At 44.5% G+C, this 17,332-nt stretch overlaps 2 protein-coding genes across 4 annotated transcripts in view; one reads left to right on the forward strand and one right to left on the reverse strand.

The window, feature by feature from the left end:
• The window catches only part of rtn4ip1 (reticulon 4 interacting protein 1), a 222,570-nt gene that overhangs the window by 170,077 nt on the left and 35,161 nt on the right, over positions 1 to 17,332 (reverse strand). The window lies entirely within an intron of this gene.
• Positions 1 to 17,332, forward strand: part of LOC147306589 (uncharacterized) — a 50,452-nt gene that overhangs the window by 24,371 nt on the left and 8,749 nt on the right. Inside the window, exons 1-12 of one of the 3 annotated variants that reach the window (XM_086273900.1) lie at positions 1,087 to 1,217; positions 3,045 to 4,300; positions 5,660 to 6,717; positions 7,225 to 13,352; positions 14,366 to 14,404; positions 14,479 to 14,597; positions 14,814 to 14,991; positions 15,106 to 15,245; positions 15,655 to 15,781; positions 16,089 to 16,124; positions 16,732 to 16,886; positions 17,106 to 17,232. In XM_086273900.1, the coding sequence (XP_086130026.1) occupies positions 1,215 to 1,217; positions 3,045 to 4,300; positions 5,660 to 6,717; positions 7,225 to 13,352; positions 14,366 to 14,404; positions 14,479 to 14,597; positions 14,814 to 14,991; positions 15,106 to 15,245; positions 15,655 to 15,781; positions 16,089 to 16,124; positions 16,732 to 16,886; positions 17,106 to 17,232 (9,366 nt within the window). In that variant the 5' untranslated portion in view covers positions 1,087 to 1,214. Of the gene's footprint in view, positions 1 to 1,086; positions 1,218 to 3,044; positions 4,301 to 5,659; positions 6,718 to 7,224; positions 13,353 to 14,365; positions 14,405 to 14,478; positions 14,598 to 14,813; positions 14,992 to 15,105; positions 15,246 to 15,654; positions 15,782 to 16,088; positions 16,125 to 16,731; positions 16,887 to 17,105; positions 17,233 to 17,332 lie in introns of those variants that run through there. The other 2 variants (XM_086273898.1, XM_086273899.1) reach the window with 2 other exon arrangements.

Raw genomic sequence — 17,332 nt, forward strand, 5'->3', positions numbered from 1 at the left:
AGTTACTGTAACAATGTGCTTCTCCTTTAAAATGACATGCATATAATCCTGTTGGATCCTATTGGCCCGGAGCTACTTCCCATAAACAGAAACCTGCCAAACCCGTCCTCCTGTGCTATTTGTGTCTGTGGGAGGACCAAAACCTATGGGGGACATAAAATGCCAAAATTACTAACAATAAAAGCCCTTGGTAAATAAATGACGTTGGGTTAAATGCATAAGATTCATATAAAATAAATGCCTTCATTAATATACAGTATAATGTATATTTATAAGGCTTTTCATATGTAGTGTGTGAAACGATTGCTGCAGTTCATTTCTAACTATAAGAAGCTTTAATTAGCTCGTGTGTAAAAGCTGAAGCTCGGGCGTCCTGCGCTCTTTCATTTTGATCTCCGTTATCTTTCCCGCGTGTTTTTATTACAGTCTAAGAGATAAGGACGTGGGGCATAATTCACACTGATATGGAGCTCAGTCCCCACCTACCTGACATTTGTCCCTGCTTTGGGTAAACAGAAGGGCAGCGGTTGGTGGACTAATACATGGCGGGCAAAGGTGGAAGGAGAGTAATCCCTCCGGGTTTCGACACACTCTGGATTTCAGGCCCTTAAAGTAGGTAAAGTAGCCGCACTTCCACTTTGTTTTCCGTGGTTTGTTTCTGTTTGGATATGAACTGGAAAAACTGAGCCTGAGCCGGCCTCAGCTGCTGTTTGCTCAGTGAAAATATGGAAATGCTGGAAAGCAGAGTGAGGGTGTTGAAATGGGTTTGTCTCCCAGAGAAATGCTCCTCCGTCACAGCCGTGTGGTTCCTCTACACGACACTGAGACCTAAATGATCTGTTCATGAAGCCGGCAGCAGATAACAGGCGTCCCATTCACACGCACGCTTTAGAATGAGGAAGGGTGTGCTGCTCTGCGCCAGCCTCGTCCACACCCTCTCATTTTTTACTGGATTGAGAATTCCAGCTGGCTTTCACAATATTGTTTTTTTTCACACACTGTCTGTGATGTAGGAGGCAAAGCCCACGTCTCAGAGCCGTGACACGCTCAGGTAGAGGCAGTCAGTGCTGCCCGAGGAGGAGGAAGCTTTAAGCGTTTGAATTCTTCTACAAGGTGTGATTAGTCGTCGGTTCTCGGCGCAGTTTTGTGTGATTTTGGGGACTAACTTTGACACAGAACTTGGATTTCTGCAGTTTGGACTCCAGGAAGTCAGGATGGTGCGTAGCTGCTGTGGCTCCTGCTTCTTGTTCTAACATGTGCTCTTTGTTTTTTGTGACAACTGCCAGCTTTAGTTTTGCAGTGCGTGCATTATGAGCATCCGGGCTTCAAACTGGACTGTGGACGTCTCTGCTGTTCTTCCACCTGCTCCGATATTCCATGTTTGTTTTCCGGGTTTGTTCTGAGCCGTTTGAATCTGTGAGCTGTGGGAATGAAAGTGTTTGTGTCTTAGTTAGTCATTCAGTTTTACTGCTGCGTGTCATTCACTGCAGGGTGTCTGCGTTTAGTTCAGCTTTTCACTCTTTACACAAAAAATGGTGAAAAATATTTCATAATAAGAGAGAATAAAGATTTTAAGAGAGGATTTGCTTTAACAATGCTTCTGCTTTTGTTTGACCTTCCCGTATTTCCCAACTTTTGGTATAAGCAAAGTAAATAAGCTCAAAATAGAACAAATATCCAAAGTAAAGGAGCTCAGGTGGTTAAAATGTAACAAAATGCTGCTTTAAACATGAGTATGAGTGAAAAATGAAAGTGAGGTAACGATAAGCTGTTATAAGAGCTTGTGTTCACAGTGTGGCCGTGCTGACTGTACAGCTTACCTCACATTACACAGAGAGCTGTTCCTGTTCAGAGTCACTCAGCCAGTCCATCCATGTGTTTGTGAGTAAATGAAGCTGATAAGATCAACCAAATCTGAAACGTTTCAGCTGATGATTTTAGTTTCTACATAACTGGCTGCTTAAAACCAGTTAGTTTATGAAAGATCTGTTTTTACCTGCGTCTGTGTATCAGGATCATATTCTGTCCAAATTATAAAACATGTTTTCAGCTGAAATTGAAAGAACTCTTATTGATTGCAGTCGCACCTTTTAAAGGAAGGTAAATTCCAACGATTTGCATTTCTGACTAAGTGAGGAAGAATATTTATCTAGAAAATCTTTCAGGTATTCTCGTCTGTGACTCAAAGGTATGTCGATGAAGGCACCTGCCAGTTTTCATTTCTACAGAAAAGCCGGCTCGTCTCGTCTCAGCTCGACTGAGAGATGAATCCAAGTCTGATTTTCACTTATTAAAGCATCAGGATGAAAGAATCGGCTGTTCGATTTTTATAAACACACCGTATGAACAAACACATCCATCAGTCTTCTCACAGGGAAAAAATACAGAAATACATTTAAAGTCTAATTGCATGTAATCATGTAGAGAAAGTCAAAAGCTCAGAGCGTAATTATCGGTTTAGTGCTTCTGCAGAAATATCAAACTCAGTCTGTTACTGTTAATCCTGCTGCGACAGTTACTTTACATTTATTTCCAATGAATGGCTGCTGTTTGTTTTTGATGATGTTTCCCCGTCGCCGCCTCCTCTCTGGCTGCCATGTTGCAGTTCCTGCTGCTCAGCAGTGATTTGGATTAGTTGGAGCTTCTGACAAACACTCGCTCCTTCTCGTCTTCTCAGTTTGCCTGACGAGGATCGACAAACATTTAAAGCTTCAGTTTTTACTTGGAGCCAAATAACCTGCAGACTCTTCTTTCTTGTTCTTGGCTCTGATTATATAACAGGATCTGTTTTCAGGGGATTTCCTTGAACTTCAAAAATGATTCAAATGTATAAAAATAGATGAAAAGGAAAAATGAGGTGATGGTGGTGGGATAACTTTAGGCCCAGACTGTATTTGTGTTTCAAGGAGTCCAGGACAGGCAGAGCGCACGATGCAGCTCAACCTCAGAGGAAGTACACCAGGTTGTTTTTGTGCACATTTCATTCTTAATGCAGTCTTACATCTCAGTGTTCATCTTTCCTGCCTGTCCTCTTTTCTTTTTAGAGTTCGGAGGAGAAGAAATCAGTGTTCGGCCGTCTCACCAACTTCTTCAGCTCCAAGAGGAAGAAGAGCAGCAGCCGGAATCATTCGAGCACCTCCACCGACAGCTCCCCGGCATCCCCCTTGTCTCCATGTTCGGCCCAATCTGAGCCAGAAAATGGGTTAAATGCTGAGCACAGCGACACTGTGAGCCAGAGCTCCAGCCGGAGCGCCTCCAGCAGGGCCTCGCAGGTCACAGTAGAGGCGGACTTGCCGTTTGCAGACAGTAACAGCACCGGGAGAAGCAGCGTGAAGGAGCTGGATGCAATCATGACTTCCAGAGACGCTGCATCTGCCACCGAGCCAGATCCAGATCCCGGTTTGAAGTCAGAAGTGGGCTTCGCTGAATCCGTGGTGGAGGAAGTGAGCAAACGGCTGCAGGTGAATTTGGAACAAAAAGTACTGAAGAGACCAGAGAGCAGCAGTGAGGATGATATCATCAGCCCGACCACACTGATGTCACTTCAGATCCCACTTTCCAAGGCTGTGGAGTCCCCAAAGTCTCCTAACCTAACCTCCATAAGCTTAGCATCAAAGAAAGCATCGGTGAAGGTTGGAGAGAAGGGCCACAGCACGGCGCTGAGAGGAATAACTTTGTTCAAACAGGAGGGAAAGCCTCCGGACCGGAAGAGGGAAAACTCAGGAGGACCCAGGACGAGCACTCGAATATCCACCAGCAGCCTGTCGGGGGAAAGTGCAACCACGAGAGAGGAAAAACCCCGAGGCGAGTCTCCTGTCTTGTTCCACAAAGCCATATGGGTGGAGACACACCTGGGAGAGGAGGAGGTGGAGTGGGAGAAAGAAAGGGATGTAATGAAAAAGGAGGAGGGCTTTAGAGCAGACTCGCCTCCTCTTTTGGCCGTACCTGCCACAGTAATTCCAGAGGACGACTCAGAGAATGAGGGAGCACCAGAGAGCCCTCCCACCCCCTCAGAGACTCCTCCGCTCAGTGGCAGCCTGCCACATTCACTCTCCTCCCTGTCACAGACTGTGGGGGAGGTTCAGACCCCCACGGAGCAGCCGGAGGGGCCGGACACAGACTCAACAAGGAGTTCTCCTCCGGTTCAGGAGCGACACCGGACAAGATCAAGCCGGGTCACACGCAGGACTGTGAGTCTGCCTTCGAAGAGCAAAGCTGTTGCCGAGGTGCACACCGGCCCCGAGCCGAGTGTGGACGAAGGCTCAACTTCAAAGAGCTCAAACACAACAGAGGCGAAACCGTGAGTGTCTGTCTGTTTTCATTTTCCTCTGCTTTTACAGCCTCTTTGATCCAGAGAAACAGAGCTCAGCCTGCATGCAACCCGAGCTCCGAGTTCCCATGGTGCTTTGTGCCAGGGCTGAACAATGGGGCTAAAACCTGCAGGGAGGCGCTGAAATATTCATCCACCCAACATCCAGCCACTCAGAAACACCTTCTTTAAGCTTCTGACACTTTACTAGATTTATCAAATGTAGGTCAGCTGTTCTGTGTTAACCTTTGGTGTTCGTTCACTACCTCCAGTTAGTCATTACAACCAGCAGCTCTCATGTTTGACCTCAGGATGCCGTGGAAACGCTCAGCCTCGGGAGGAGTGCTTAAAGTTTCTACACACGGTTGATTCTGCAGGTGGTTTTACAGACGGCACAGTTCATCCAGGTTTACCGTCATCGTGCAGGAGAACAGTGGAAACTGCATGTGTGAAGCATTTTTATGGCATGATTAGAAAAGAGACACAAAATGTTTGAGCGATATTTGAACTTAATCAGGTCAGAAAACACTACAACATGTGACCTTTCACATGAAGACTCGCAGATGCAGTTTTTCCCTTTGGTCGTGTTGTGCAGGTGTAAACTGAGGAAAACATTTGGCATTTACAGCTGCTGCTCTGATGTTCGGACGAAATCTCCCTGCTAAGCGTCTGATTTATAATTTTAAGGACAACACAGAGTTTTAAAAGTAGTTTTCTTATTTGCTGTCTTAAAAGTGGAAGCTCAGTCAGGCAGAGGCTCAGAAATTCCATCCATGTATTGGACAGTCAGGTGGATTTACCCACTCTGGGAGGGGAGAAGGGCTTGTGAGCTCAGCTCCAGGTCTTCCTTTGTCCTCGTCTTGTGTTGCTGTAATTTTGGCTGTTTTTCTTTTCTCTGCTTCATGGCTGCTTTGTTCTTTCTCATGTCTGTTGCGTCAGCAGCTCGTTGGATCTGTGGATTTAGAGCCAGTTGGCAGTAAACTCTTCTTTGGACTCGTGCTTCACTGTAATAGTGCTAGCATTAGCTATCTGAGGACCCTGAGGATTCAAGTTGTAACAGTGACTTCACCGGGGGGCTGTAATATCCAGGATATCTTTTCCTTCTCTGGATTTTTAGCCATAAATTTATCTTAATGGCCTCCAAAGGCACAACTGATGGTCTAAATATGCTGCATTTAATTATTTTTCAAACATTTTTTTTTTTATCATTTATGCAACAAAGTATTACAAAGCCAGAATCTATTTTGCTATAACACTCGGTGGTTTTCACAGCGTAGGATCTATCTACTTGTGTGGATACATAAAGTGTGTCTACAGCTGTCATTAAATGTTTTCTGTGTTTTCTGACAGACGGCTGATCCTCCAAAACAACAACGATGCTGATTTTAAGGACACAACCCTCGATCGGCCCACACGAGAAGACGAGTCTTCACCCTCTGAGGCAATTACTCCAGAAGCCATAGTTAAAGGTAAAACAGACTTGGAGGCCTCAGACTTCGATGACACTTCTGCAGCGTCAGACATGTACAAAAAGAAGCCAGCAGCTGCAGAATCAGCGGCGAGAGGCCAAGCAGCCGACCAGGCTGCAGCCCAGAAACGAGGAGTTATAGGAGCAGCAGAAAGCCGACATACCACGGCGAGTGGAACAAAGACCCCGACCTCTGCAGCTGGAAACAAGGCCAAGAATGTCCCAACAAAGGCAAAGGGCTCCACAGAGGGCACAAAAGTGGAAACTTCCAGTGATAATTCAACACAAAGAGACAGAGCCGTTGTTATGTTGCCAGCATTAAAAGACCAAACCCGCGCTCCCTCCGGTGCTGCGGGTTCAAAGTCTAAAATCCCCAAAAGATCAACATCAGACGCAGACGTGAAATCGCCAGTGACACCAGATAAGACATCGGCGCCGGACACCTCAGGGCCCAAACTACAAAAACAACCTAGGACCAAAGAGACTCTGAAATCTCCAACAACTGCAGCCAGACCTGGAAGGAAACCAAGCTTTGAGGAAACCAAAGGAGGAAAATCGGTGTCGGGGAACATTTCTCCCACGAAAACTAGGACCGGAACAAAACTCAGTAAGGACAAATCAGATGAGGACTTTGAGTCTGTGAACTTGCTAAATGACGTGGAAAATGAGGAGAGAAGCGGTAAAAGTGGACACCCACCACATGGGGAAAGTCCGGACGTCAAAAAAACACAGCAGCAGAACGATGTGGAGAGCCGGCTGCCCGTTTCATCTCCGACGAGAAAGAAGGTTGATATAACCCATAGAAGGGTTTCATCGGGTCAGATGGACTCGGACAGACCTAAAACAGTCCAGAAGACAAGTCGAGAGCAGAAAGATGCAACAGCTGACGAGAGTCCTGGGAGTGAGACGCCGCCACCGCTACCCGAAAGTCCAAAGAAAGGTAAGAAAGCTCGAATAGCATGTCGGACCAGGCGACATGAGGGGCGGTGAAGGAGGACATATGAAACCCAGGGGCAACTAAAATGAACAAGCGGGGTTTCATACAGAGATCTTGATGAAAATACAGACTGTTTTTCATCTGTTGGATCTGGACAAACATCTGGTTTGCAGATGTTTCTGCAGAAAAACCAAATATTTAGGTTATTATTATTATCTGAAAAACAGTTGCCTAAATATGGAATAATTGCCAATAAAATGCAATCAAATAAAACATATAAAGTTAATAATAGACATGCATGTATTACACACAGTTTTCCATTATCCTGTCCCACCTGTTCCTGAAATTACAAAGTTATTTTTGTGTTAAAAATATCACTGTAAAGCTCTGATACAGTTACTGGTATTTACTCCTAATATTTTAACCTGTTTATTTTTTATTTTGGCGGTGTCTCTGCTCCATCATAAGATCCATAATTTCCTGTCTGTCTGTGTTTTTTGTTTTTCCCAGCAGGAAATGTCCCACCAGTGAAACCACCCAAAACCTTTTCTAAAAGAATCCATGGTGAGAGCGATACTCCGACCTCCAGCATCTCTCCACCTCCCACCAAACAAGAGAAAACCGTCTCATCAAGGATCTTTAAATGGAACGAAAACATCAAACAGCACCAAAAAATGCCTGCAAAAGATTCCCCTGAGACTTCGTCGTCTGTGAGCAAACTTCCCACAAGAGGCCAGAGAAGCTCCAATAAACTAAAACCCAGACAACGTTCCCAAAGTGGGAATTCTGAGGACTCAAATCACAACACATCGACAGAGACGGATGTAAAAGCACCTGAAAGCGTCACGGCGAATGAGCGTGACAGTAAAGACGTATTTAAATTCAAGTCGGAGGGAGAGGAATGTATTATAAAACACACCGATGAAACCAAAGTGAAAGAAAAAGAGATCGGAACCAGTACAGCAACTGAAGACATTTCAAACATCCAGTGGTTGCAAAACAGCGACGCAGTTATTACAGAAAGTGCTCCGGACACAGGAGCCGAGGTGCAGTCGAACTGCGAGATCGACAAAGCAATTCAGTCTCAAGTTACTGATGGAAGTCGAGCGGAAAACGTGTCTGTTATTCAAAATAAAAACACAACACGAGAACCGAAATCCCCGTCACTGAAAACACTGAAGCTAACAGGAAACATAAATAAAAACACGGCACCACGAACTCACGACACAAAACAAGCTCCTGAGGATGAAGCTGACATGCTAAGCAAACCCGCTGAGGGTGACAGCGTTCAAAGGGAGATACGTGGACGTATTCCTGGTAATAAAATAAAAGCATTCACTTCCAAGCAAAAGATAAACAGCAGCAGTTTTCCTGCTAAACTGATGTCAAAGGATGACTCAGATCAGTCTAAACCAGCCAATACAGAGCAGCAAAAGGATTTATCAAGGGAGGATCAATTAACAAACGATAGGGACACGTCCCTGACATTAAACAGGGCCTTAGCAAAAGATGTTGAAGTAGAGGAGAAAAGCAAAGAGGAGGGTGGCAGGAAACCAGCAGAGAGGTTGGGCATTCAAACAGAGGCTGTGACTGTTGGTGAATTGTCCAAGAATGTTGAAAATCAGTTGCACAAAGAGGCTCTTTTACTCGCAGGAGGATCTGAAGGGAAAGGCTCAAAACCAAATGAAACGCTCAGTGACACAGCAGTGGAAAGCACTGAGTCACAGAATAGTTGCAAAGAGGCGCTCAAGGGCATAACCGCAGAGAGAGCCATAAGAAATTCAGAGAAATCAGCACATCTGTCATCAGAGGACAGAGGTTTATCAGCTGAATCCAAGGAAGAAACACAGACAGGGATTACAAACGCTCTGAAAGAACAAACGAGGGAGGAGCGAGCAATACTCCATGAAACTACAAAACAGCAGCCTGAGATGTCTTTGAAAGAAAACACCGAGAGCAGCGGTGTGAAAACAAAAGCATCAGAAGTGAAAAATGAATCCAAACTGCTTCTGACAAAAAATGAGGAAGTCGGAGGTGAAGACACAAGTCTGGACGACAAACGTGACAGAGATGTAAAAGAAAAACGAACTCCAGAAGTAAACGACATGAACATGTTCGATGCTGAAGCTGATAAAGAAAAGAAGACTTTATTGAACGTGGCTCAAGAAAACAAGAAGGCGGCCGCTGCTAAAGACCAAGGTGAGGACATTACAACAAAGGCTAATCTAAATCAGGACCTTGCAGAGGTGAAAGCCTCAAAGAAGACATCAGAAAAACATATTTTAAAATCAGATACAACTAAAGAAGTAAAAGCTGCCAGCACTGAAGCTACAGAGGATTTGTCAATGCATAGCTTGGTGAGTGTGACTGAAGCTGTGAATGCTGACATTAAATCTAACATCCAGGAAGACCAAAAGTCCATAATTGTTGGAGACCTGGATAAGGACACAACAAAACCAGTCAAAGATCCAGATGATAAATTAGACCAGAAACCAGAAATGGTAAAAACTGGAGGTCAGGAGAAGATGCTGAAGAGCCGGAATATGGATGTTATTCAAGACCAGACTTCTCTAAGTACTGAAGACACCAAAGAAAAAACCAAAACCAGTGACCTGTCAGTGGACAGTCTGGGGAATGATGCAGTGACTGCAGATAATGAAGTTGAACTTCGAGGTGAAAGTATAACAAAACCAGCCCAAGAAAAATCACTTCAAGAGAAGACATTGGAGAGCCAAGAAAAGGTGATAGTTCAAGAACTGATCTCAGTAAACACTAGTACAGAAGGTACCAGAGAAAAGACAGAAGTCAGTGATTCATCAGTAGAAAGCCTGAAAAAGGAGATGGGCGATATGAATGCTAATATGAATGCTAATAGTGTTAGCAAACAACAGACTGACCAAGATGGAAATGTTACCAAACCAGAGATTAACCAATCAACAGGTTCAAAAACCAAAGAAAAGACAGAAAACAAGGATGGTAACAAATCTGGTCTAAAATCTGGTCTGAAAAAGCGAGTGGGAATAGTACAACCAGAGTCTGTCGTGCAGGCAGAAATCCAGATTCAAGACCTAAAGGCTGTCTGTGTGGAACCTAAAGACAAGAATGAGACCAAGGATTCATCAGCAGAAAGCTTGGTGAACAAGCCAAGAACTTTGGGTACTAACAGTGATGCTGGAATCCAACAGGACCTGAAGTCTGTAAAGGTTGAAGTTGACAACAAAGAGGAACTGACCGAATCTAAACTTTATGAATCTGAACAGAAACCAGAGACTGTCAGAGGACAAGTTGAGGTTAAAACAACAGAGATCCAAAATACAGACGCAACCCAAGAACTGACCTCAGGTGGCTCTGAAGGTGCCAATGAAAAGACTGAAGTCAAAGTTGCATCAACTGCAAATGCTGATAATGATGTTAGTAAACAGCAGGTCCAGGCTCCTGTAACCGTTAACAACCAAGATGGGAGCATAACGAAACAAGAGAGTGACAAATCAGCAGAATCCACAAGTCCAACATCTGCTCTAAAAGCAGAATCTCTGCAGGAGGCAGCAGAAAGGCAAAATCAAGACCTAAAGGATGCTGATGAAGCTGAAGAGAAAGGTGACACCAAGGATTCATTTGCAGAAAGCTCAGTAAATAAGACGGCGGCTTTGCAGACTCATAGTGATGCTGGAATCCAACAGGACTTGAAACCTGTAAAGGCTGAAGTCCAAGACCAAAAAGAGCTGACCGAATCTAAACTTCATGAATCTGAACAGAAACCAGAGACGGTCGGAGCAGAAGTTCAGGTTAAGACAACAGAGATCCCAAATACAGACGCAACCCAAGAACTGACCTCGGGTGGCTCTGAAGGTGCCAATGAAAAAACTGAAGTCAAAGTTGCGACAACTGCAAATGCTAATAATGATGTTAGCAAACAGCAGGTCCAGGCTCCTGTAACTGTTAGCAACCAAGATGGGAGCATAACGAAACAAGAGAGTGACAAATCAGCAGAATCCACAAGTCCAACATCTGCTCTAAAAGCAGAATCTCTGCAGGAGGCAGCAGAAAGTCAAAATCAGGACCTAAAGGATGCTGATGAAGCTGAAGAGAAAGGTGACACCAAGGATTCATCAGCAGAGAGCCTCGTGAGTGAGAAAGAAACTTTGCAGACTCATAGTGATGCTGGAATCCAACAGGATTTGAAGCCTGTAGAGGAAACGAGCTCAACCACATCTGAAATTCAAGATCATGAAGTTAAACAAAAACCAGAGACAGTCAGAGCTGAAAGTCAGCAGAAGACAGAGATCCAAAATACAGATGCAACCCACGAACTGACCTCGGGTGGCTCTAGTGCTGAAGGTGCCAATGAAAAGACTGAAGTCAAAGTTGCATCAACTGCAAATGCTGATAATGATGTTAGCAACCAGCAGGTCCAGGCTCCTGTAACCGTTAACAACCAAGATGGGAGCATAACAAAACAAGAGGGTGACAAATCAGCAGAATCCACGAGTCAAGCATCTGTTCTAAAATCAGAATCTCCACAGGAAGCAACAGAAAGCCAAATTAGAGGCCTAAAGGATGCTGATGGAGCTAAAAAGAATTCATTTGCAGAAAGCTCAGTAAATAAGACAGCGGCTTTGCAGACTCATAGTGATGCTGGAATCCAACCTGTAAAGGCTGAAGTCCAAGACCAGAAAGAACTGACAGAATCTAAACTTCATGAATCTGAACAGAAACCAGAGACGGTCAGAGCACAAGTTCAGGTTAAGACAACAGAGATCCAAAATACAGACGCAACCCAAGAACTGACCTCAGGTGGCTCTAGTACTGAAGGTGCCAATGAAAAAACCGAAGTCAAAGTTGCGACAACTGCAAATGCTGATAATGATGTTAGCAAACAGCAGGTCCAGGCTCCTGAAACCAAGGATTCATTAGCAGAGAGCCTGGTGAGTGAGGTGGCAACTAAAGTTAGCGACAAGCAGAATGCAGACATGACAAAACCAGAACTGAATAATTCAACAGAATCCAAATGTCCACAACCTGGTCTACAACAGGGACCAGAGACTGCAAAGACAGAATCTACAGATGACATGGAAAGCAAAACTCAGGGTTCTGTGGAAAATAAAGGGAGTCCTGACTCCAAGATCTCATCAGCAGAAAGTTTGGAAAATGAAAAGGCTAACAATGAAATTAGCAGTCAAAAGGACCAGAAGAGCACACCTGTCAAAGTTGTGCAAATAAAGAAACCAGAGACAATTACTGAACCTCACACAGCTCCAGGTACTAACCAGGAACCGGAATCAAAGGCTGTAGCAACAAAGGATCTGAAGAAAACAACTAAAGATCCTGAATTAACTGTAACATCAAGTGTTTCCATGGCTGGAAAAGCAGCTGGCAAACAGGAACAGAAAAACCTCATTAAAGAGGTTGTTGGAGTGGATGAGAAACTAAAGGCTTCAAAGATGAATGCCAAGAAAGAATCACCCACGGTTGGTTCCAGCGAGGTGTTCCTGAAGGACAAAGACACAAAAGAAAAAAGAGAAACAGATGTTCTAGGTAGTGCTTTCAAAAAAGGACTACAGACTGCAGAGAAATCATCCACTTCATCCCCAAGTCTGCAATCAAATGCAGACTTTCCTTCCAGCTGGTTAGATGTGGAATCTCATCAGAAGAAGAGAAGGGTCCACAAAAGAAGATTTAACACGTCCGCTAGTGTGGATGACCCTCTTGATGCCGATGATTTTATCAGGAACATTAAGGAAGGTGGGATGCCTTTCGCACTGCCTCCAAAGAAGCATGTTCATAAAAAGTCTCAACCTCCACATTTTGTCTTGCCGGCCATTAAGGAGGACCACTTCGAGAAAACGTTCGATCCTGAGGAATTCCAGTTTGGCTTAAGGAAAAATGGACGAACCTTTATTGACCTTTTACCTACGACAATTCTTAAACAAAAGGGAAATCAAAGGAATGGCCAAACTCTGGAAAAAAATGCCACACCCACTCTTGAACAGCAAGCAAAAACACTTGATGAGGTTGAAGGTAAATCTGCACTCCAGGAGGGGGCCAAAGCTGAAGCAGGAAAAGAGGGGCAAGACAATGGAGAAGAGCCTGTGAAGCTTACGTCAAGACTTAATAAGATTTCCATCCTCTCCAGCTTACTTACCACTCGTTCCACCAGGAAGAGTACAGAGGAAGTTTCCTCTGCCTCAAATAGCACACCTTCCTCTGACCAGCAGCAGGGCATGCCCTCACTCAGAAACGTGGAAGCTGCTGATTCATCAAAGCCTGAGGCCACACACATGGGTGGGACGGGCGTCGATCAAAGCCCGGTCACAGGAGGTGGTACAGGAAGAGTTAGTGAGTCAGTCTTTAGCTCCTCCTCTCCTCCTCCTCTTGTGCTGCCCTCGTTCTCTGACATAAAGCTGCCTGAACATTTAGAGAAATTACTGAAGAAGAACAAAAAAGAAACGGAGACCTCCACAGCGCAGACAATTCAAACTAACCAGAATACAAAGGAGAGCATCGCTATGGACCAGGACCTGATAGCAGGTCTATCTAAAGTGGATCTGAACCTGAAGAGCCCTGAAGAACTTCCAATCACCAACTACATCCAGCAGCGCCCTCCAAATGGATTTCAAAAGACAACTTCAAAGCCAAAGGTAGGCACGAGACTTTAAATGATATCTTTGCCTGTTAGCAGGAAGGATTCTCAAAGCCTGAATGGGTTTTAATCAGCTAAGAAAATCTGCAAAGCACTCATAAGTTCCTAGTTTATATCCGTGGCCACACACGCCCCACCTTCACACTGTTATGTGATGCTGTTGCAACCAAACTGTGAATTTACAAGTAAGGACAGGAAAGATGAACGTGTCCTCAATGTGGAATTCTCAGAGGAAGTTTCTTCCAAGATCGGCTTGTCTTCCAGGCTGAGATGAAGTATTTGCATCTACAGGCAAATAAAGCAGACCTATAAAAAGAAATGTGTCTTTAAATAATCACACTGTTTGTTTCTCTGCCGCGGGCATGAAAGGAAACAGGAGCACTGGAAACTGATCAAAACAAATTAATGTTTGCTGTTGACTTTAAGGTAGAACAAAATGAGGCAAAAACATTTACTGCACAGATGATTAAAATACCAAACTAACAGTAACTTTAACAGACTGCTAAGAGTACACTTTACACTAATCTTGCTAAAAATGTAGCACGTTTACATCTTTTATTTCTGTTGACATCTCTTAGCATGCACTGCTCCTGTTAGGAAGTCTAAAATAAAACCTGAACTAGGGAAAGAAAGAAGCTCTTGGGTAAAAGTATTATTGTAACTGTTAAATGAATGGGACTTCACTAAAAGTAATGAATTAATACTTAAAGTTGCTGTGTGAGCACTCAGGTAACTGACAGCAGGTTACTCCAGGGTAACCAGGGTTAAAATAAGGAGGACTACCATCCCAAACCTGACGTGGAAACCAACGACTGGCTTAAAACTAAAAACTAGAGGTGTCAGCAACGTGTTTACTGAGGTCACACAGACAAAACGGTTCTAGAATAAAAAAGCATTCGACTCACATGGCCAGGGCCATCAGGACACACTCAGTTCAGATGACCACTCAAAGTAATATTTAAAATTCAGCTTTAAGTTTGTAACCTAAATCTTTTCCAACTCTTCTTGCAGATTCCTGCAGTAAGAGGGTTCCACAAAAGGCCTGGAAAGGTACTGCAGTGTATATCTAAACATAGATTGAATTTCTAATGATGGATTCCAGTGACATGTCTGTCTTGATCTAGATCATCATACACGAGCATGCTCAGTTTGGAGGAGAGGCCTTTGAGCTCTACTCTGATGTAGAAGATGCCACCACCATGAAGCTGTCCCCCATCATATCAGTCAGAGTCATCAGAGGATGGTACGCGTTAGCATGCATCCACGCTTCAGTGTGATGATCACACGTTGACATAGTTAATGGAAAAACACTCCGTTTTGATTTAACCCTAAACAAACTTTACCATTGTAACGTAGCAGCACATTTTAACTTATCCAGGTGATGTGACTGAACTTTCCTCTGAAACCTTTGGTGCTTGTTCTGTGAAAAGTGTAGAATTACGTGATTGTGTCTCTTTAGCTGGGTCCTGTATGAGAAGCCTGGTTTCCAGGGCCGTATCATCGCTCTGGAAGAAGGTCCTACAGATGGCATCGTGAATGTCTGGGCAGAGGAGGAAAGTCCTGCAACGCTAGATGAGATAGGTGAACCTATTCCCACAGCGCCTGTGGTCATCGGCTCCATTCGACTGGCAGTGAGGGTGAGTTGGGTTTCATTTAACCTGATTCAAAAAGCTCAGTTTTCCAGGCTTATTGTAAATGAAGAAATGAACTGTCAAAGCTCTCACACAGTGTTATTTTTGTGTGTTTCATAGGACTACAGCATGCCCCAGATTGACCTGTTCTCAGAGGTGAACGGCTTGGGCAGGATGGCGTCCTACTTTGATGACACCGTAGAGGTCAGCTCCTATGGCATCCCACAGACCACCGGCTCCATTAAGGTCCATTCTGGAGTGTAAGTGGAGCCTTAAATGTCCTTAAATGGGAATTTGCTGTTGTTGGTGGTACAGGCTCATTACAAATCTGAGATTAAATGCCAGAAAAAGAATGTTTTAATTTGTTTACATTATTAGTTATGATGTCTGAACCGGAGCAGGAACGCTGTGGAGGTTCAAGAGCACAGAAAGATAAAGTTTGATGGGAAATCATCCATCTGAGTTCTGTGTGTGAAGGAATGCAGGCAGCAGGCCGGAGCTTGTGGTTGTCCCAGTTAACTGCAGCAGATTCCTGATGGGTGGAGGGAGTAGTGAGAGTGCTCATTATTCCCTCCATTGTGTCAAAGATTAACGTTTTCTTTCAGGAAAGTAACCCTTAAATGTTGAAATCCTGCTCAACTTTCCTCCCCGTCTCGTGTCTGTCTGCAGCTGGCTGGTGTACACCGATCCAGGGTTTGGAGGGTTCGTGGGCGTGCTGGAGGTGGGAGAGTATCCCTGCCCGGAGGCCTGGGGCTTCCCTGAGCCCTTCGTAGGCTCGCTCCGACCCCTCCGAATGGTAAAGTACAGGAAATACACAATATGATGCTATGCAGTCTGATCAGCCACAACATTAAAACCGGTGAAGTTTATTACAGTGGAGTGTGTCAGGGTCGGATACATCAGGAAGCAAACTTGATTTCAAACATAAAAGGTCAGAAAATCATCTGTTAGCAGAAACATCGCTGTGTTTATTTTAGTCATAGAACAATGTTTAATCTCAGTTAGCACAGGTGGTTCTAATGTTGTGGCTGACCTGTGAACGTTTGCACTTTACTGTAATTCTTTGAGTTACCTGAGTCTGATAGAGTGCGTCTTTATTACAGGGGCCGATAAAAGTGGAGTGTCCCAATGAAGTCAAGGTTTGTTCTGTTCTACGTCGCATCTGTAAATACCTGCTGCACACATCAGCTGTGTTTCCTGAGAATCTCTGAGAATCTCAGTCGGACCTAAAGTGACGAGCTTAGTTCAGTCCAGACATGTTTGGCTGACACGATTCATTATGTTTGATGACTTGGCTCAGATTCAGTGGCCTGGGGAAGAATTCAAAGGAAAAAGGATGAATTTCCTGTTACAGATCTCACTGTGGTTGAGATGAGGCTGAATTCCTGTGAAGCTGTTGGTTGAAGGAGAATGTGCTATGAAAAAACACCAAAAAATAGTCCAATGATGTCTTCACATCATGTTTCCCCAAAATGTATTTCTTTTCCTACGAGTTTAGTTGCGATACCTTTAGGAACAGGCCAAAGAAAGACCTCCTGTAACGAGCATGCTCAGGCATTTTCCCCCATCAGCTCCTTGTACGCTGACAGCTCCAAGCCTACAGCCTGAACTTTAGCCTGTTTCCACTGACGGATGTGAAATATGTTACACTACTAATCTGTGGAATGAATGGGATTGTACCTTTAGGCAGGAGTGGGGTAAAAACACACAGAGGTAAAAACTCCTGCTTGTGTGTCTGTCGTGCAGGCCTTACTGTACGAGAAGCCCAACTTTGACGGCGAGTGTTTAGAGGTTCACAACGACATCTACAACGTACAAGAGCCGGACGAAGAATCCGACGAACCTGCTGTGAACAAGAAGACGCTGTGTGCAGTCGGGTCTCTGAAGGTCCTCGGCGGCCTGTGAGTATTTATCAGGGGCATCGTCATCATTCCAAATCCTAAATGTCACATTCTTAGAAGCTGGCTCACTTTGTCAGGTTACAGTCGTGTTGCACATCGAACACATGGAAAAGCTGCACAGTGCACTTTAAACAGGGATCTTTAAAAGGCTTTACTGTTATACGTGCTACAAATATCAGTTGGAAAGGTCTGTAATGTGTCTTTGTATCAACGTTGAAGCTGGGTGGGCTACCAGGAGGCAGACTTTGAAGGCCAGCAGTACATCCTGGAGGAGGGGGAGTACCCTCACTGCAGCCACTGGGGGGGATCTGAGGACGGGCTGCAGTCACTTCGGCCTGTAATCGCAGTACGTATCACCTGAGACGCTAACCCGCAGGCTCCTGGTTGGAGGGCGTTTCCATCTGATGCAGTGATTTCTCTTTTTTAAACTTTTTGTCTGTGTCGCC

The sequence above is a fragment of the Aulonocara sp. 'chitande type north' Nkhata Bay genome, linkage group LG19 (genome assembly GCF_057382095.1).
Source record: "Aulonocara sp. 'chitande type north' Nkhata Bay isolate Kocher_YH1m ecotype deep benthic linkage group LG19, A_spYH_male_GT1.1, whole genome shotgun sequence".
NCBI lineage: Eukaryota > Metazoa > Chordata > Actinopteri > Cichliformes > Cichlidae > Aulonocara > Aulonocara sp. 'chitande type north' Nkhata Bay.